The 20,733-nt window shown below is 45.0% G+C and overlaps 2 protein-coding genes and 1 long non-coding RNA gene across 6 annotated transcripts in view; 1 reads left to right on the top strand and 2 right to left on the bottom strand.

Moving 5' to 3' along the window:
• Nucleotides 1–20,733, top strand: part of TFB1M (transcription factor B1, mitochondrial) — a 79,588-nt gene that overhangs the window by 58,431 nt on the left and 424 nt on the right. For all 3 annotated transcript variants that reach the window (XM_042987373.1, XM_007097218.3, XM_042987372.1), the window contains one exon: nucleotides 17,668–17,795. In XM_042987373.1, coding sequence (XP_042843307.1) covers nucleotides 17,668–17,795 — 128 coding nt within the window. The remainder of the gene's footprint in view (nucleotides 1–17,667; nucleotides 17,796–20,733) is intronic.
• Nucleotides 1,135–7,976, bottom strand: CLDN20 (claudin 20). 2 transcript variants are annotated; one of them, XM_007097217.3, is made up of 2 exons: nucleotides 7,738–7,976; nucleotides 1,135–4,513 (listed from the first exon to the last, which is right to left on the bottom strand). In XM_007097217.3, the coding sequence occupies exon 2, from the start codon at nucleotides 4,408–4,410 to the stop codon at nucleotides 3,751–3,753; it is 660 nt and encodes a 219-aa protein (XP_007097279.2). In that variant the 5' UTR covers nucleotides 4,411–4,513; nucleotides 7,738–7,976; the 3' UTR covers nucleotides 1,135–3,750. The 2 variants fall into 2 exon arrangements, with proteins under 2 accessions (XP_007097279.2, XP_042843310.1); XM_042987376.1 differs by lacking the exon at nucleotides 7,738–7,976 and adding an exon at nucleotides 5,220–5,248.
• On the bottom strand, nucleotides 16,620–17,726 carry LOC122238789. Its single transcript, XR_006217963.1, has 3 exons — nucleotides 17,651–17,726; nucleotides 16,875–16,995; nucleotides 16,620–16,706 (listed from the first exon to the last, which is right to left on the bottom strand). It is a non-coding gene; the product is annotated as an uncharacterized LOC122238789 (long non-coding RNA).

Raw genomic sequence — 20,733 nt, 5'->3', positions numbered from 1 at the left:
GAGGGTAGCGGGGAGAGGGGGAGCAATGGGGCACAAACTGTCCCACAGACTCAGTTCTACATGTTCTACACGTGTGTGGTCAGTCTTTGGCTCACGGCCACCTCCTAGGAGCAGTGGTGCCCTAGTCTACCAAGGGAGGCAATTCCGCACGTGTGAGCTGGTAGCGCCCTGCACTCACAGCAGCTGGGGACGGACGCACAGCCCAGTGGGAGCTTAGGCAGCACCCCCGGCAGCCTCTCTAGCCTCTGTAGGCACCTGCCCGAGACCGCCGTCAGACGCCTCATGTGGCCTTCTGTGCCTTGGTTGCTCCAAGTTCTAAACTAAGTTTCATACATGATTCCTTTAGTAGCCTTCAAACAGGATTATTTAATAGCATCCTCTCTCTCTTCTTTGTAACTTTAGTCTTTCACCTTTATCATTGTGTTTGTTCTTATTATTCCGGCAATTTTATCGTTAAGTAGCCTCAAATTCTTTTTGAGAGTGAGTCTAAAATAAAAATAAACGTGTAAACTAAAATCCAGTTTTATAATTAAAGTACAAGAGTCCTTCTTAAAAATCAAGTTAGTGTTGGATAGAAACAAGATATTTATTATTACAATTTACCTTCATACAAGTTATGTTTTTATAACTACTCAAGAATAAAATAAGAAGTATTATAAGCCCAATGAAGGAAGAAACAAAATTCCATTTTTGCAGGTGACCCATTCATGTATGTATAAAGTGCAGTGAAGTGAATTAAAAAATTATCGGAGGTAATGAAGAGATCGCAACAGGTTCACGGGATTATAGCCTATGATACAAATCTCAAAAGTCAGTACAGTGAATTTATGCTAAAGCCTTGTAGCTAAAAATATGGTAGTAAAAGATGTAATGAGAAAACATTGAATCCAGAAGTGGATCTGTCTATACCCCAGCCTGCGCCTGCCCATGTGTAGGTAGTGTGCTGATGACCCTTTCACCTGCCCATGTTGTTGCCCAGATTACTCGCTGATTTCTTCAGTCATAACACATACACACACACACACACACACACACACATACATACATACATACATATACACATATATCTGCTCTGTAGGTAAAATAAGCAGGACATTCTGGGGCTTTCTGGTGTTTTCTTTTGGTTTGGTAACTTTATTATTTTCTTTAAAATGAATGTTTAAATAGAATTCAAATACATTAGATCAGGGTTTTTCAACCTGCTCACAATTGACATTTTTGGCTAGAAAATTCTTTGTTGCCTAGGCATTGTAGGGTATTTCATAGCATTTCTCGCCTCCGCCCACTGGGTCCCAGTACCGCTACCCCAGCTGTGATGACCAAAGCCGGCCCCCGGCGCTGCCCTGTGTCCTCTGCAGGCTCCACCCACCCCGCTTTGGAAAATGCTGGTGTAGACCAAGAAAGCCCCGAGCGTGCTTACCGCCCCCCCGCCCCTTCAAATGCTGTGTGCACATCCTGTCATTGAATCCTTACAGCCCCTGTGTGCGTAGGTGCCGTTCTATCCTCATTTTCACAGGAGGGAACCCAGACCTAGATTCAGTAACACGCGCCGCGCAGCCTTGTGCCCTGCGTGAGCCGGCGGGCACCTGGTCTGACTCCAGGGCCAGTTCCCTCCGGTTGAATCCCATCTCTCCGCTACCAGCTGCCTGCCGTTGGGCAGGTGAGGTACCGTACTTTCCCCTGGTTCAGTTGCCCTCTGTGCTAGGAATAGTGCCTGCCTCCTAGAGGCCTCCTGAGGTTTAAACCAGTCCGTGTACGTCCCGGAAGGACTGGCACGTCCTCGTAAGCGCTGTAGGCAAGTTACGGAGGCTACAAAGGTAAAAACGGTACCTTGTCTCAGAGTCTAGTCGGAGATGCAATAACTTGTTTGAATAGACCGTATTCCCAGAGAGTACAGGGCTGGAAGCAGCGACCCTCAGGGAGTCAGGAGTGGGGTCACAAAGGAGGTCCCGCATGAACCCCGAAGGAGGAGTCGGAGCGGGCAAGGAAGGGGTGAGTGTGGGAGGTTTCCGGGTGGAGGAATGCAGCAGGGATGCGGTCTGGAGGGACGGAGGGACTCTGAGCCATTTCATCATTGCTGTGTCCAGTCTGGATAGAATTCGGCCGTTATTTGTAGGAAATGGCTGCTTTTCTGGAGTTCAGAACATCCCTGTGCCTATTTAAGAAGAAAATATTCTAGAGCAAAATCAAAATTATTTTTTGGAGTATGTATAGACTTATATAGAACACATACGGTGAACTTTTAGCATAGGACTATCAGGTACAGAAACTGCATATAAAGCCAGTCCCAGTAAGCAAAAGGAGAGAGATACAGGTGCCAAACCAATCTGGTCACATTAATTTGCATAAAAATACTTTTTACCAGTTATTTTTAGTATACATGTGTTTAGAAAATATTTTGACCCTCCAAAAGAAATCCATACTTTAAGCTTCTGTTTAAATATGTCTTTTCCTAATTCCCGGATGAAATGATACCTTTCCATTGTAGCCATCCTATTAATGGCCAATGACACTGTTGCAGAAGAGAGTGAGTAAACTAGGTATAAAACGTGTTAGTCTCTACTTCTGTAGGCACAAATGAAAAATATGTAGTCACCTAAAAGATATTCTTCACACTTCCTGAGTTACTGATGTGCAAAGAAATGATCCTTTTTCCCCCTTTACCATTTTATGGTGAGCAATGACTAAGCCTAAATTACATGAATTATTAGAAACAATAGTGGGCCTTGTCCCCTTTGTGCATTAGAAAATCCAGTTTTTATTTTCTTGTTAAGATATTTGGATTACATATCACAAATTAACTTACATTTTTAAAGTATTCTTTATACTTTAATTTTTGTTCTGTTTACTACTGGAAGCAGCTCATTTATAAGAGAACAGCAATGTTTTTGTTAACGTGAATCAAACTTGAGAAAAAAACGACAACTTAAAGTAACTTCTATCATCCAGATACTCATCAGTGAGAGGGAGAGGGAAGACTCTGGGTTGTAGGATAAATGAACGGAATCCGGAGCATCCTCTTGCTAGCAGCAGAAGACGGCACTTCTTAAGCATTCTAAGTAAAGCAAACTGTTATTATTGTCACTTACTTTGTACTTAATGCCTTCCAATCCTGGAGATTTCAGTTTTTGCTTGATTTGGTTTTGCTTTGCTGTGGTAGCATTTACCAGTTTCTTTTCCTTAGTTCTGCCTGCCTAATCTTTGAATAGCCTATCGCTGGCTCTTGGACACGTAGGTAGACATTTTCTAAAATGAAAAAGGAAGCAGGGAGGTCACGGTAGGTGGGAAGCTGGGGAGGCTGGTTTGGGCAACACTTAAGAGAGATGGACATCTCTTCTTTCCCTCATGGTCAAAGAGCAGGCTTGAAAACAGAAGCAAGTCCCTGTGGTTACCAACAGCCAGCAAAAGCAGATGATACCCTGGATTAACACAGAGAAAGGCGCTTTTTTATACTTGGCAATTTAGTTCTTTTATAAAATCCAACTAAATAACAATTCAGAAGATGTGTCAACAGTTTATCTTAAAAGGAAAAAAAAACCCATCAATTGTCTTATAAAACAGAACCTCTTTCAGTTATAGACCACTGGATAAAACACGAAAAAAGGAATGGAAGAATAATCTTAAAACGGATCTAATTGCACACAATAGTTTGTTGGCATTTTAAATGACCTCATTTATAGTTTTCCTCTAAAACGAAAAGACGAAAGCCACAGCAGGCACCTAAACATTCCATACGCGTTACACGGTCATTTACACGTAATCTTTGAGGTTGTACGCGGAGCTGCCCTCTGGCTGCATGGCGGAGGTACGCCGCTGCTTGGCTGCAAAGAGCCAAGCTTCCGGAGCCTTTTTCATACAGGAAGTGCAGAAAATCATGCCGGAGACGAACAACAGTGCGGCCGAAATGAATCCGAGGTAGACGGCTCCTCCGGGCTCATGTTTGTTGCTTTCTGGAACCGTCAGGTCCAGGAAGTTTGCTATGATCTCCTTTGTGTACCACACGGTTGGGATTAAACCAGAGACCCCTGCAGCCATGAAGCAGACTCCTCCGGCAAAAGAAGCGTGGCTCTTTGTGTCTCCGTCCCCTCCTAAGCGAGTGCATTTCATCCCCACTGTGGAAGTGCAGATCCCCAACGCGGACAGGACACAGGCCAGGACCATGGTGGCCCGTGCGGCCTGCACGTGGATGGGGAGGGACAGAATGGAGTACTTGAGGGTGCAGCTGAACATCCCGGTGCTGTACCACGTGCAGTCCATCCACAGCCCCTGCAGCTGCACGACGGCCGTGATGATGTTGGAGCCCGAATCCACGTTCACCTTCCAGTTGGGCAGCAGAGTGGCCGTGAGCACTCCAGACACCCCAGATAGAGCCAGGACGAAGGCCAGGAGCTGGAGACCCGCGGACGCCATGACGTTACCTTATCTTGGTCCCCCGTTACCTGCTGCTTGATTATGATGGCCCCTGGTCAAAACCGTAATGCTGTCTGTGCGGCAGAGAACCACGTAACAAAGGCTAGGGAAGGAAGACAAACCGGGATTAAAAGAAAGGATAACGAAAAGGCTTACGTTTCCACGTACGGTGGGAGCAGGAACACATTTGAATGGGCCTCGCAGTAGATGAGGACACTCCAGCCCAAGAGAAAAGCTCACACCAGGCCCTCAGAGACTACCGGTCATTCTCCTGAGTGCGGATGGGTGGTTCTCGAAAAGTGGCCACTTTGTTCTTTTTAGAATTTAAACTGTGCTGAAGTCTATGATGATGCCTTCTTGGGAGATTTTGACATACCGAATTCCAGTTGTAGGATCTGATAAAGAATTTTAATAGCTTACAGGTTTTTTTAAACCCTATGATTTCTAATTAAAATAATAGGTAATAAGGGAGAAATGAATAGTTTAAGTCCACCTCTTAAAAATGATTTCTAGGGGCACCTGGGTGGTTCCATCGGTTAAGCGTCTAACTTCAGCTCAGGTCATGATCTCACCATTTGTGGGTTCGAGCCCCATCTCGGGCTCTGTGCTAACAGCTCAGAGCCTGGGAGCCTGCTTCAGATTCTGTGTCTCCCTCCCTCTTTGCCCCTCCCCTGCTCACACTCTGTCTCTCTGTTTCTCTCTCAAAAATAAAAACATTTTTAAAAATTAAAAACTGACTTATAAATCTTAGAAGAGTTTTAAGTATTCAAAAAATGATTTTATTTAAAAAATATTCATTAAGCACTTACCATGTGCCAGACACATAACCCAAGTAAACTGTTTAAGGAGGAAAGGAAATTCGTGGAAAGAAGTTAAAGCCACAGGCATGATTATCCCTAATTTCCTGTTAATAAACTTTTACAAAATCCTTATCTAGGTTAGCACTCGTTTCACTGCAGGTGCAAGACGCTCAGTGCAGGAACAATTAGGCCAGTGTCTTTTGCTTGTGAGAATGTGAGATCCTTTCTAGCTGGGACCAGAATCCTTCCCTGACCCAGATGAAGTAGTCTGCCGTAAAACCGGTTGTTCTGACGGATTCGGTAGTGACCTTGAATCTTGAAAGTACATGCCAGAAATAACCACATCCTTTGTTGTATGTGAAAGAATACCAAAAATAATTTAACATTTTCTTAAGAAGAGAGTAAAGACTGCACCGAATTTGTGGCTTGGCTGTGCTTTACCCTGGCAGTAATTACTGCCTTCTTCGAGGGAAGTCTAATGGTTTCTGAAATACAGTAATAACTTTTTTTGTGTTTCTGAATCAGTTTTTGAATGATGTATTAGAGTGGCTCTGTCACGATTCATATATTTTACAAAAGGCAGTGTGGGGCTCTGAATCCAAAATACTGGGCTCAAATCTTCACTTTCCAGAACCTCTCTCTGCTTTAGTATTTTCTTCTGGAAAATAGGATTATAGTATGTATATCAAAGAGTTAAATGCATTTAAGGGCTTAGAGAACAATATCCAACACCTAAAAAGTACTCCATACATTATAATCAACACTGTGATTAGCATGCTGTTTTCTGTCATGTGACAGTTGCTATTTAATAACATTTGAAATATTTTTGCTTTTCTCTCTTCCTTCATCGAACTGATTTATTTTTGTAGAATCTTAGAGCTGAACCAAACCATAGATATAACTGTGCGTCATCAATTTTCCCGATTGGGAAGGACACTGACGTGGTAAACCCCCCAAGGCCACGCAGGTCTCAGCAACAGTGTCCGGTGTTCCCGCCTCCCCCACCATCACCCCAGTACTCAAGTGTGAGATGCTCTCCGTGTGCCTCCGGGGAAGCACAGAAAACGCTACATCCGCAGGCAGAGAACGCCATTAACTGTCAATTTTACCCACTCCCTGTCCCACGAAGGGGAAAGAAAAAAAAAAAAAGAACCACTTCACAAGACATTAATGGGGCAAATAGCTTAGCCTCAGAGACTCACCCAAGGAGGTTGATGCCTGGCTTTTGTAAAATAGCTGAAGTAATACTAATCCGTGCCTATATCAGAAGTACAAACTTAACATAGTTATAGCATCGGTTCTCTAAGAAGTTAAATCCTGGACTGTCTAAATTTGCTTCGTATATTTTTGTTCATAGCTTTAAAATATGACAAACTTAGGAAAGGGTTTCCCTGAAACTTTAAATCCTTAAGCATCAGACTTACAGACACATCAGAGTACTTCGGCTTTTGGCATAGCCGTACGGTTCACTTCTGTTTTCCAAACCTCTTTTCATACCTGACATTAAAATAGCACAGAATAAAGTTTCTAGGAAAAAAAAAAAAAATGAAGCACATGTTTATAGTTTCATAATAGCTGTTTTCAGGTTTGGGTTTTAACATTTCAGATTCCAGGCAGTTCCCTAAATTACCGCCTTCCCAGACCTTTGTCAGCTTATGGTTTCTTCGGCATCGAGATTGCTGTTAACATGCTCTAAGAGCATCTCATTTCCCTCTTTATTTTTACTTGGGTTGAGTAACCTTTCATGTGTTGATCAATCTCTGCTCAGCTTCCCAATTATAACCTTTTTCTTCCCATTAACCAATACATTTTATAAATTTCAGTGTAATTCAGGCTTGCAGACAGCTTGTTCATCTTAATTAACACGTACTGGCAGTGATAAATTACAGACAGCCAGAATCAGCGTAAACAATATGACATTGCATTCAGCTAGCATAGTGCCTGCTCGCTGTTGAATATCGGATCTTAAATGCTTTCTTCTGCACGGAGAACTTCTGCAGAAAAAATTTGTTCTCCACAATGAAGGTCACTATTTCTGTTCCTTTTGTAAAAACATACTGGCATCTCAGCTATATTGCTATGAATTTTCTTTTCCTCTCCAGCCACAAGTATGATACAGTTTGTGGCCTGTTCTCTCACAATGCTATCTCGTAAGTAAGTACGGAATAAAAGCATACTTTATTTCCGTGGTGGTGGTGGTGGTGGTGGTGGTGGAATACAGGGAAATCCAGCAGAAGCAGCAGAGGGATTGCATGTAAAAACTTAGTTCTAAATACACAGGTCTCTCAGGGCTCCAGAATACACTGCTTGCAGAACAGAGCCTGTGAGTGTTAACTTTATGGACTTACTTGCCAACAGAAAGTCTGCAGTGGATTTCATTAAAACGTAAAGTCAGTTTTCCAGACAAGATCTGTTTATAACAAAACTATTACTTTAAAAACAGACCGACAACTTACAGTTCGAACTAAACACTTAAAGGTCTCTACTTCTATTTCTGAGCATTGTAGAAGCCTCTCATTTTCCATACCTTTTGTCAGGAGCCTTCGGTGTCTTAACCCCCTTCTGTCAGTTGTCTTCAAACGAAGCCGCTCGAGGCGGAGAAGCCACACTTGAGGCTCCCGTCCAGCCTGTGAGCATTAGGGACAGAGCTCCGCCAAGTTAACTCGCACGTAAAGACCAACATGGGAATCTGAGGTAGAGACTGCTGATGGTGCTAGAAGATAAATACCAGGTTCCCCATCTCATTTTTTGAGCTGTGGGAGAATTAAGAAAGGAGAGGCGGGGAAGGGAGGGAGTTGTTGTTACAACAGGATTTGTCGAAACCTGAAAGCTGAAAATGCTTTTGTGTCGCTGTACAGAGGAGGAATTCTTCGCGTGCTCACAAAAAGGCTTTCTTTTCCTTTAATATTATGTTGCACTCCACAGTTATAATTTATTTTTGAATTTTTATCTGTGTTGGAAGATAGTTTGTTATGTCCCCAATTAAAGGATATGGTCTGAAATATTTTTAACTAGATTGTGCTTTTGCAAATGATAGTCAAGACGATCTTTTTATGCTGGTGCTTGTGACTCGTCTGAAATCAAGAGTCACAAAATTGGTAGCTTTCAAAAAGATGTCCAAAAGACTCTTTTCAAAATATGCATCTTTTCAATAAAAGAAAAAGGAACCCTGTTGACTAGACTCTGACCGGTAAATCTACAAGTATTTTGTGGGTCAGGGACGGGGCGTGTCCTGAATTTTCTTTTGTTTTCCTTCCACTGAGAAAGATTTCTGGAGTATAACTTAATAAATTAGAGCTTTTAGAAAATGTGAAGAAATTACACCAAAATGATGTGGAGCATATTCAATGAAATAGTGAAATCAAATATTGAGGTCCTGACACCTTGAATACAGACACATGTCATGTCTGTCGACTCTGAGTTCACATCTTACTTTCCTTCCCTGATTCTAATTCTACAAGCTATAAATTCAGAACCACTTTATAAAGAAGGTATTGTGATAATAGACTTTTTGATTTCCCACATATTGTAGCTATATCAGATGATAGCCATTTCTTTAAAACCCGTAAATAATAAAATGCACATTTTGATTATCTGGATTTTTCTTGATTTTTTGTTTTTTTGTTTCGTTTTCATCTTTTCTGAGTCTGGCATTTAGCAAGGTATTTTTCTTCTTTTAGAAATCTGATGCCTGTGGATTTGTTTTTTAGCCATAGTATTGTAATTTTAATATGTAAACTTATTTTCTTCTGTTTCGTGGAAATACTTAAACAGTTCTTCACGTAAATACTGGGTGAGGAAGAGTTGAATTTCAGGCACTAACAGAACCAGCATTGTTATTTCTGCTGTATCGGAAGAAACCCACCAGATCCCTTTAGCACCTCGCCTTGTTTGCTTTTTGCCACGGTCGACAGTATGGACTGACCTGTGCTGAGGCTGACCGATGGCAGGTGGAGGGGCCAGCCAGCTCCCAGCTCCGGCCTCCAGGATAAGGACGCCGCCTTTCCATTTTCAGAACATCTCTGATTGCTCTTCTGCCTTGGTGGGAGCCCTTCTCCTATAAAATCTTAACTGCCTCTTCTAGAAAAACAAACTTCTGAAGGGCAAATGACTTTCACAAATTACAGACCTTTAATCAAGGTGTAGGATTCCTTGTACAAAAAGAGATGGAAACATAGAAGTTTATAGAGAAATATAATGCGTTGACCTCCTCTGCTTCCACTGTGGACATGTTGTAAGAGAAGTAACCTTTTAAGCCCAGAAGGTTTTGAAGATAAATCTTATCTTTACCTTAGTTCATGCCTCTTCGCTGGCCCTCTCCCCTGAACACCCGGCTGTATATCCAAGTGCCAATGTGACATCACTTACACACATTTCAGACCTACCGGGACAAGGACCGGTCTTCCCCACCCCTGTTCTCCTCAGTTTCCCCACGTCCGTTGATGCCAAATTCACCCTGGCAACTGGCACGTCCCAGGTCTTAAAGGCGTCCTGGATTCCATGCCCAACATCCACTTAATTAACACATCATCTTGTTTCTAAACTTCACAATAGGTCAAGAATCCCCCCACCTCTGAGCCCCTCTAACTCCCTGGCTTAAGAACCTCACACAGCAAGGATTTCTGTGTGTCCCCCGTCACTGCTGAGTCTCCTGTGCCAGGAGTAGTAAGGGCACAGGTAAGTATTTGTTGAATGAATTCAGAAGCTAGTTTTGAGTAGATAAACAAACTATACCTTTGTATGGTTAAAAGTATAATTGTATCCTTTCTAAATGAGACTGCAGTTTTAAGTCATTTTGTCCCTCTTCGGTTTTGTCATTTGGGCCTAATACTAATACCTACTGTTCATAAAACCGTTTCCTGTAATGCCAGATACTGCCTGAGGCACTGTGCTGCTTGCTTCTCAAGACAACCCTGTGAGGTCGTAGGAGTCCTCATTTTGCAGATGAGAAAACTGAGCCCCAGAGAAGTGAAGTAACTTGAGTAAGGTTGTAAAATGAGTACATAGCAGGAATGGGACGCGGGCCCAGGGTACTGTGATTTTTGAAGCCTTTCGTCCACCCCTAGCACTTCCCTGCCTCCACTTAGAGAAGAATGTATTTGTAAATCTCATTAGAATGAGTCTTTTCTTTCTGTGGTAATCTGGATAACGGTGGAAAAACAAAAACAAAAAACCCGACATCTCCATGGCTTTACAGAAAAACACTTCACATTCATGCAGAGTCCGTGACTGAGTAACTGTCCAGTGAGACTCAGCAGTCTATCTATTTTCTTTAAAATGTTTTCATGTAGGTATTTTTAAGAAAAAATTGCATATGATTTCCTTAGTGTGTTTTTCTTCGTAATGATCATTTGAAAGTCAGACAAGCTTTTCTCTTTTCTCTGAAAGACCAGATAATTGAGTATTTTAGAAGTAACAACAATACATACTTTTGTATGAGGGTCAGCAGACCTGTGTTTCTCACCCCTGCCCACACAGGGCCATCACGTAGCTTTAAAAAAAGCCCGAGGCCCAGGCCCCACGGCTCTTATTTCATTGGTCTGGGATGGTGCCCACTCACGGCATGTATAAAACGCTGCCCACTTAATTCCAGTGAAAAGTCTGGGTTCTGATTTTAAAAACAGTGTCTTCTCTTATTTGCTTTCTGTTCAGCTTTGAAAATAATGAAAGTGCAGCAGAAGAAAAAGTGGTTACCTATTCCCGTCCCACAGATTTAAAGTGATTGACTTAATCTTAAAATAATGTTTTCTTCGGACCCAGTCTTAGGAAAAAATTTCCTATCAGCTATGAGCAGGATTAATTCATCATTTCCCTCCATCTTTATGGTCATTTTAGTTTTAAAATAATGCTTCAGGCTGGCCTGAAGACTTTAACTTGGAAGATTGGTAGCTTACAGATTAGTGGCTTGTAGTAAGGACTTTGTTTAAAATGAAGATTTATTTTCATGGTTTCTGTGTGTTCTCAAACGTCCATTGAAGCCAGCCTAATTCTTTTGATTTTTATAGCAAATCAGGTGTATGTTTCTGCATAGAGTACTACCCTCCCCCCCACGTTTAGCCACATGTGATATGTTCTAAGACCCCCAGTGGATGCCTAAAACTGCAGAGAGTACCAGACCCAATATATACCATGTGTTTTTCCTGTGTATACATACCTAAAGGTTAATTTGTTAGGTGCAGTAAGAGATTAACAACAGCAACTAATGACAAAGTAGAACACTTGTAACAATATGCTGTAAGAGAACGTGTGTGAGGTCTCAATATCTTACTGTACAGTAAGATGTCATCGTCATGACGACGATGTGAGCTGACGAAATGCCTGCGTGGTGACACGAAGGGAGGTGAGTGATGTAGGCACTGTGACATAGTGGTAGGTTACTGCGGACCCTCTGGCACTGTAGCAGGAGGAGGGTCCTCTGCCTCCAGACTGAGGTTGCCTGGGGGCAGCCGAAAGCACAGAGAGCAAACCATGGGCGGGGGGGGGGGGGGGGGGGGGGGGGGGGGGGGGGGGGGGGTCTATGTAAGTTACATTTGTTTATTAGCTGTTAGCTAATTTTTACGCTTTGTTTCTCCCTTTCATGTCTTCAGAGGAGGGTATCCTGAGGACTCGTTTTCTGTTTTCCTCACATGATTTTAGAATATTAAGACTATCTTTGGATTTTGTGGTGACATTTGCAGATGGATGTAATTTTTTCAGTCTAATAAGCAGCGTAAACATGTATTTGTTACATCCTCTTTGCACATTATTTTGAAGAGCAGGACGGGTTTCTTTAAAACCTCCTCATTTACCGGCCGTATCCAAGATTGTGGGCTGAATGGCCTTCTGTAGGCCTGACCCTCGGCACCGACTGCTTCTCTTGCCTTGTTCCTCTTTGCCTTTCTTCCCTGTGACTGTCTCTCTCTCTCTCTCTCTCTCCCCCTCCCTCCCTCCCTCCCTCCCCCCCCCCCCCCTCCTGCCCAGCAAGGTGTCCTGCATCCCAGCCCCAGCCCACACTCTGGCGCCCTGGGTGAGTCCAAGAGGACTTTGTGATCTTGCCAGATTATAAAGCTTGCGTCAGCTTGAATCATTTATTTTTTTTTATTTAATCTCTGGTGATAAGTATATAGGGAAGACTCTGAGACCCCAGAGCTCCGTGAGTTAAACTAGCAAGATAAGCAGGTAAAGGGTGAGATCTAGCAGCTGTAGAATCTGCCTTTCAAAAGACAGAATATCTCTGGGGCACCTGGGTGGCTCAGTCGGTCAGGTGTCCGACTTCGGCTCAAGTTATGATCTCGCGGTTACGAGATCAGGCTCTGCTGACAGCTCAGGGCCTGGAGCCTGCTTGGGATTCTGTGTCTCCCTCTCTCTGGCCCTCCCCTGCTTGTGCCCGCACTCTCTCTCTCCCTCAAGATAAACATTAAAAAAAAATTTTTTTTTAAAGACAGAATGTCTTTCAAGTCAGAAACCAGAAGAGCCAGACAACATGAGGATATTTAAAGGAACAACACGTCAGCACAAGGAACGCGGCGGTCTGGGTGCTCGTAGCACATGGACCGGGAGAGTCCGGCCCCACCTGTGCCAGTGAGAGGTCAGGCCCTCAGGGCAGACACCAGTGACCGTGGCGGCCACCAGTCCGTATATGCTTGCTCCCATCCGTGTCGCTCTGCGGTCTTCTGATAGTAACGGGACCTGCATTTAGGGGTAGTTTTTGTCGTTTTATATGCACATAGGGGAAGGTAGTGACAAGGTAACTGGAAGATAGCCCCTAGTCTCTTCGGCAGCGTGGCTCCTTGTGAATTAATATATTTGCATCTGTGTTCATTTATGAGTCTTTTCATATTAATATTTTCGAGAGCAGCAGTCCTCATTGAGTGTCTTGTGAGTCCGCCTGGATTGACATTGTCCCTGAAGAACAGATCGCACTGGGGCGCTGCGAAAGCAGAGGCTGGGCCCTCGTGATGGCCCCGTGTGCTACCAGCCTGCGGCCCCAGAGAGCAGGGCCCCTCCAGATGCTGTTTCACAAACCCCAAAGTCATGGTTGGTGGGAAAGCTCATGGTTTTAGGGGTTTTCCCCATGATCGTCCAGGAACTCCAAGTTAAATGTAACAGAAAATCTCAATCCAGTGTTTGTTCTTGTCCCTCTTGTGCTTTGTTTAGAATTAAGCATTCACCTCCCTGAAACTCGTTCCCTATTTTGGGACCAAGAGACCGTGACTCATCTTGCTCTTGTTGTTACACTAGGCACAATTTACATACATACAGTTACTGACATGCCTACATTTACATGCATAATTTACACTGTAAAGCACTCTGTCCATTTGCTCCCCCCCACGTGGGTGTGTCTTTCTTACCCTTAATTCCTCATCACACTCCCAGCTCACTGTTCTTTGTGCTCATACTTTGAGAGGAAGTACTGTGACTGTTTTGTGATTCCAAGGAGGAAGAGAAAAAACAACATTCAAAAATATAAAGGAGGAAAAAAAGGTGGGGTGGAACTTCTAGAGAAATTAATACTGTTATAGAAAATACAAATCATAAACTCAAAAAATGTGTGTACTTTTTGAGAGAGAGACAAAGTGCAAGCGGGGAAGGAGCAGAGAGAGAGGGAGACACAGGATCCAAAGCAGGCGCCAGGCTCTGAGCTGTCAGCACAGAGCCCGACGCGGGGCTGGAAGTCACTAACTGTGACATCATGACCTGAGCCACTTAACCGACCGAGCCACCCAGGTGCCCCACAAATTATAAACTTTAAAGAAAGATTTGTAGGTATAACAGTGTGTCAGCCTATGTCAAGTATGTTGGGTTCAGAACACCTGGAATGCTATCAAAGTGTTTGTATTTTAAGGTTTTAAAACTGAAATTCTGTCCTTAAGTTGGCCTTGGGACAAAGATTACAGGCAGAATAAACCAATTATAGGAAATTTGATAGACATTTGTATTTGTAAGTGTTTTTCTACAAAACGTGTAATTCTAGTATCCTAGGCATTAACGACTTGCCGCCCTGTCACCCTTGTCGGAGGAAGTTGTGACTGGAGGCTGTCGTTAGCTCAGTGCAGGGACCTGAAGAGTCAGACACTGGTGGGTGCAGGATCCAGCCGGACCCTTCCCACCCCCAGCCACGCTAATCTGAGTCAGTGCCACCTTGACCTTTGAACCCTCCTCTTACTGCTCTTGAAGGCTTCTCAGCGATTCCCTGTAGCCCTTTTTCTCTCCCCTTCTGTTCTCTCCCAGTTATGGTTACACTTCAGCCAATTGTAAATTGTTACTTCCTAAACATTTTCCCTTTCTACTGGGTTGTCCCTGAATGGTCTCGAATGTCATCGGAAGTGTGGAGGGCCCTTTCTTAGGGAATGGCTCCTGTTGTTTTCTGTGCCTTTTCCCGGGGTAGTTAGGTAGCTCTCCGCCCTGTTAGGATTCCCCGGCAAGAGCTGGGCGGCACAGTCTTCAGCATTCTCTGTTCTCCTGTTGATTCGGGATCTGAGTTGGCAACGTCTGAGATTGGAGATTTACTGGCTTCTTATCCCAGGTCTCCCGCAGTGTCATAACCAGTCACACCCTAGACACGCTGGTCTGGAAAATGGAACTTCAGCCTGCAGCCTCGTGAAGCCCCGGCTGCTGATGTTGAGAAGCATCATCTCAGCTTGGTACAGCATTGATGTTCGAGTGGATTTGAGAGGCAGATATTTTAGATTCATTACAAATCCTTTCATTTGAAATTTTCTTAGGTCATTTTGGTATCCTGATAGACTGAGTTTGGAAAGCTGCTGGCAACAATAAAATAGAATTGTTAAGTGCATCTAGTGCCTACGTACTGGTTGCTTTGTTGTAATGAAGCCCTTTAATAGAGTTAAACTTCAAGGAAGGAAAAATAATGGTTGCAATTTTTAAATAAGCATTCAAATATAAGTAAAAAGCATTTTCGTATCTGTTACCCTAGTTACCAAGCAGCTTTCCTGTAGTTCTAGAGACAATGGGCTCCATCATTCACAATAATTCCAAAAAGTGCTTTTGGGGGTGGGGGGTGGAAAAGAGGATGATACAGGAGGTCTTGCAGGGAAGCAGGACACATTACTGGAAGGGCCATTTTCTGAGGGTCCTCCACTAGATAGGAACTGTATTTGATTGTGAGTAGGTATTTTCTTTTAGCTGGGATATACCGTTAGCCCTCTCAACTATCAGAACTACATTCGATCTTTAGAAGTCTGCTACTACAGTTAGGGTGCTGCTGTATTTGTACAGGGCTTAAGACTTTATGGAAAACCAACGTAAGACATTTTCTATATTTGCAAACACCAACTGTATCTCAAAGAAATAAAATTGGGCAAAAAGAAAACCAAATTTTTTTTTTAACATTTATTTAGACAGAGACAGAGTGTGAGTGGAGAAGGAACCAGAGAGAGAGACACAGAATCCGAAGCAGGATCCAGGCTCTGCGCTGTCAGCACAGAGCCCGACGCAGGGCCCAAACCCACAAACTGTGAGATCGTGACCTGGGCCCAAGTCAGATGCTTAACCGACTGAGCCACCCAGGTGCCCCCAAAAGGCGGCACCAAATTTTAAAATCCAGAGAAGCTGGAGGTGGCAGTTTCTGTACTGGAAGGGGAATGCATCTATCCCTGTATCGGTGCCTTTATTCTTTATTGTATTTGAACATGACAGAGTCTTGATAATGGCCTGGGCTTGGCTGGGGCTTAGATTGTACCCCATTTGCTAAAAGCTGAGCTTCCCTGGAGACAGGCAGGCTGCTGGCTCATAGCTGGGGGCTGTGAAGAGTGGAGTCCTGGAGGCCGGCAGAGAGAGAGGGGCGGATGCCAGTGGGCTAGTGGGGGGGGAGTGGTATGGAGAAGTATAGAGTGATGGGGCGAGGCCTAGAACCTTCCTGGACAGCTGGGTTCACTTCTCCGTTCCAGAGAAATAGGAGGAAAGGTGGGGATGGATCTTTCCGAGTTTGTGAGCAGAGGCTTTGACCTTTAAAGTCATTATAGTGTTTCGGCTTCTTCCGCTGTCCTCCGCTCAGATTCTTTTTCCTGCCACAGACACACTTTGAGATGAAGCGATCTTTCCCTCCCTGATGACTGACGTGCTCCTGTCCACCCCGAAGCCACCCCCCCCCCCCCCAGTCTTCATCCTCTCCAGTGCCCTCTCCAACACCCTGGGCCCTGTTCGTTGGTGTTTTTGTGCACATCTACAGAAGTCCTGGCCTTTTAACCAAGCCTTTGTTTTCTACAGTACTTGTTGCTGAACTTGGAGGAACTGATGAAGCGACACATAGAACACAATACGAAAAACTTAAAATTTAATGAGAACACTTAACATTAGATAGTCCCTCCCTGAAGTGGAATAACTCTCGGTCCACGCATGCCTTCTCTGTTCCCGTCCTCGCGGTCTCACGTCATATGCGAGTACTTCCCCTCCACCCTGAAAACGCTCCATCCTCAGACTGCAGGCCAATTTTGAGGAGTTTTAGAGCCACAAGGATGTTTAGAAGCAAGGCCTCCCAGGAGAACACGATAACCCCTGTGGAATTTTAAAAAATATAGAATGAATTCCTTTTGAAAAGCAGTGGTACCACCCCCCTCCATAAATTGCTAGACTTTCTTAAGCCTCTGAGAGTCTGTGTGATGTTCTAAGCAGCAAATTGAACAACTCCTCAGAGACGAAGGCTTTTGTAGATTATGAACGCACTTCCCACTTGTCAGGCCACGGTCTCTGTCGGGCATTTTTGTGTGTGGCAACTGCTCGGACTCCATTTCCGTCTTCGTCTTTACTTTAATACTATTGTTCCTTTGTTGTTCTGAATATATACCTGTGAATGACCATGAGCCCAGTTTTAGACTAAGACAGGGTATATTATAGACCAACACAGTGACATTTTGGTGGTTTCCATTTCCTGTTTAATCCTGCCTGGACCTCCCAGGGCGTTTAAAGTTGCTCCCGAAAGTGACGTGCACATGACGATCGTGAATTCAGTACAGCTGATTAATCAGTGTCTGTACCCAAAATAAGTGGTGTCCTAACTGATTCCCTTTCTGGGGAGTTTAGCACTAAGTGGTCCCTGGGGGGCCATCTGCCTTCTCTTCTCTGTTTCGAAGCCCAGCCTCATAGAACTGCTGCTGCAGCTTGTTTTTTCTCATTCCAGAGCTAAATAAAACCCTCTAAAGCTGTTAGCTGCCTACTGGCTTTAATGATTATTTGGATTGATCTGAAAAGGCCATTGAAAAACTCCATTTTGAGATCAAGTGATCCTCAGGCACAGGTCTACACGATGTGCTTACAGAGCAGACGCAACCGTGATCGCTCTGAGCTCAGTGCCAAGTGCAGCAACTCACCTGCCCACAGTGGACGAAGGCGAAGCCCTTGTAAAGGTTTACGAAAACTACGCCGTCAGCCACGCATCCGCCTGTGTTTTACTAAGATGAGTTGTTTTAGTCCCGAGATTCCCGTGCCACGGAGTGACGTACCTTTGCTCACGACGCAGGTGGACGTGGGCGTGGTGCGCTTCACGCCCCTGACGCGGCCCAGGATAGAGCAGCCATTCAAGCTGGTGGAGAGAGTCGTGCAGAACGCATTTCAGTTCCGAAGGAAATACTGCTATCGAGGCCTGGGGTAAGAATGCCTTCTTCCTTTCAGCCACGTGCTTTCTAAAATCCTAATACTTTCAAAGATTAAGAACTTCGTTTTCAGGATTCTTCAAGCTGTCTGTGAACGGTCCTCTTAAGGTGAGCAAAGCTTGACTGCCACGAGGAAACAGCAAAACTGTGACTGAACCCTGGGGCCACGGACACATTGCTCCAGCATCAGTACAGCCTGAAACAGCCACAGGTCGGTAATGACCTGCCCTGCGGGGGCCAGGAGTCCTCCGTCAGGGTCGACCGTGCCAGCTGACTTTTACGCTCAGCACTTCTGACCTGTATGCGTGACACCGACCAGCCGGCGTCCTACAGTTCAGGTCTGACACTGACGTGGAGCCGCATACACCCCCCAGGTTAAGGGTTCAGGGCCACAAGACCACCCCCGCTTCAGATGCTTGTCGTAAGTCCCAGGTTGCCACTTGTATTTTTTTTTTTAACGTTTATTTTTGAGAGATCGAGTATGAGCGGTGGAGGAACGGAGAGGAAGGGAAACACGGAATCCGAAGCAGGCTCCAGGCCCCGAGCTGTCAGCACGGAGCCCGACGCGGGGCTTGAACTCACAAGCCTCGAGATCATGACCTGAGCCGAAGTCGGACGCTCAACCGACTGAGCCACCCAGGCGCCCCCGCCCCCTCGTATTTCTGACCCACACGCTATGAATTGGGGATTTCTGGGATTTGTGTGACCACCCCCTACCCCTGCCGTTTCAGGTTCAGTAATTTGCTGGAATGGCTCACAGAACTCAGGAAAACCCTTTCACTTATCAACTTACCATAAAGGACAGAACTCAAGGATGGCAAATGGAAGAGATGTAGGGCGAAGTTTGTGTGGGAGCCAAGGGCTCCTCTCTGGGCTCATCACCCTCCCAGCACCTCACTGTTTTCACCAACCCGGAAGCTCTGTGAACCCCATCATTTAAGGGCTCTCTGGATGTTCCCTTAGGCACAGCTGGTACAGTCACTGGCCACTAGTGATGGAGCTTGGTCTCCAGCCCCTCTCCTCTCCCTGGGGGGCCGGAGGGAGTGGGGGAGGTGAGACTGAAAGTTCCAACCTTCTGATCAGGCTTGTTTCCTTTGGCACCTGTCCCCATCCTGAGGCTATCGGGGGACCCGCCAGGAGCCCCCCAGTAGCATCAACTCAGGTATGGTTGAGAAGGAGTTTTATTAGTAATCACAAATATGCTATCACCCCACCCGGAAATTTAAAGGTTTTAAAAGCTCTGTGTCAGAAACGTGGAATGAAGACCGAATGTATTCTCGCACTACTTGGGTTTTCTAAGTGCTTTCTTTCCATCAAGTCGCTCTATGACACAATGAGAACTAGAAGGTAAGTTAACACTGGAGCAGCCGGAACGGCGTCACCAAGTATTCACGCCAGCGTATTTTATTTAACGGGGAGCCCCTGTTCCGCCGTGCTCACTGCTCTGCACATGCACGTGGCCGCTGTCCGCAAACCCAGCCTGAACGTGGCGGCTTACAGTCCACGTGCCCCCAGAGGCCCTGAAGTGAGCACAGTGGTATTTTGTGTCTGGTGGCAGCCAAGAAAATGTTTAATTCGGCCCAAGTAAGGCGGGAAGGTGTGTGTGTGTTTAAAAACTGGGCCTGGCCTTGTAGGCCTGCATCTCCCATTTTCTAAAATCCCCCACTTCTTTTTCTGGTTTTGCAAAGTGTCCCCTCAGCACGTATTTCAGGTACGGCTGGCCAGCTGCATCCTGAAACCGTCCCCGAAAACTCACTCCTGAGGATTTGAGCGGACTGATGGTTCAATCCTGGGCTTGCCGTTTGTGAACTCCAATTAGGCCAGGATTTTTATATCACCACACAGGTCCTGCTTCTCGAGCGGGGACCTAAGGAACGGAGCTGGCCCGGTGTTGGCTGCGATGAAGGCCGAGGGCCCCTGCCGGGATGCTCCACACAGGCTGTGACGGACAGTTTTATGTGACGGCCCTGATTCGTGGAGGGGAAAAAAAAAAATGACAAAAAGCACATTTTACTTTTGGAAATCCTGAAATTGGCCTGAGTCCAGAGCTGGCCCTTGTGTTTCCAAGCTAAGTGATGGGCCCCTTCATTTCATATACACAGTCCCCTATGCGGATAGGAACCCCAAATAGCGTGACCCACTTGGACCTCTTGGTGTCCTTTAGTCATATACACCCACAAATTGGTCCCGAGTGATCAAACCCCTCCTTGATATGAAACTGAAACCCCGAGATCACAGCTTGCCCGGACACTGTAGGGAACGTGGAGTTCTTCACTCCAGGACCATGAGCCTGTAAGGAAAACTCCCATCTCAGCCGGCCATGACCTCTGAGCTCTGTAGAGCCTCCAACTGTTGAGAAAAAAAAAAAAAGAAAATCCAGGGGTAGCTTTCCAACATTTCAGTCAGTTTTGTCATTCATTTTAAAACAGTGAGTGGTCTGGCTTGGTTAGATGAAGTTTAAAATACATACTTCAAATCAATTTTAAAGATGCCTCAAGGTAAATCTAAAAGAATGATCTGTTTGCATTTTCACGTCACTGGTTTTCTGACTTTGCATAGTAAGGTCAAGGCCATTTTCTGGGGGGGGTGTAGAGTTCCCAAGGCTAAGTTCAAATTATAGAGGAGAAATTAGACAAGTTTCATATTAAGATAGGTGGCAATTTTTTTAAAAATGAGGCAAATCAAACATTAAGAATGGAACTGAGCAGATGTCACCTTAAACGATACTTGTACTGACGGAGCTGTGGAAAATACCTTCCCACGGGGACGTATGGCACAGGTCACATTAGCTCTGCCTTCAGTGTCCCTTCAGTGTCACCTGTTGCCTGGTGGCGAGACCGAGACCCCTCCCCACTGGCTCAGAGCCCTGCAGCCAAGCCAGCCGGCTGTCTCTTCCAGCCCCTCTGGTGGTCAGTTGTCAAAACGATGTCATT

The sequence above is a fragment of the Panthera tigris genome, chromosome B2, assembly GCF_018350195.1.
Source record: "Panthera tigris isolate Pti1 chromosome B2, P.tigris_Pti1_mat1.1, whole genome shotgun sequence".
Lineage (NCBI taxonomy): Eukaryota > Metazoa > Chordata > Mammalia > Carnivora > Felidae > Panthera > Panthera tigris.
This window is presented reverse-complemented; position numbering and strand designations above follow the sequence as displayed.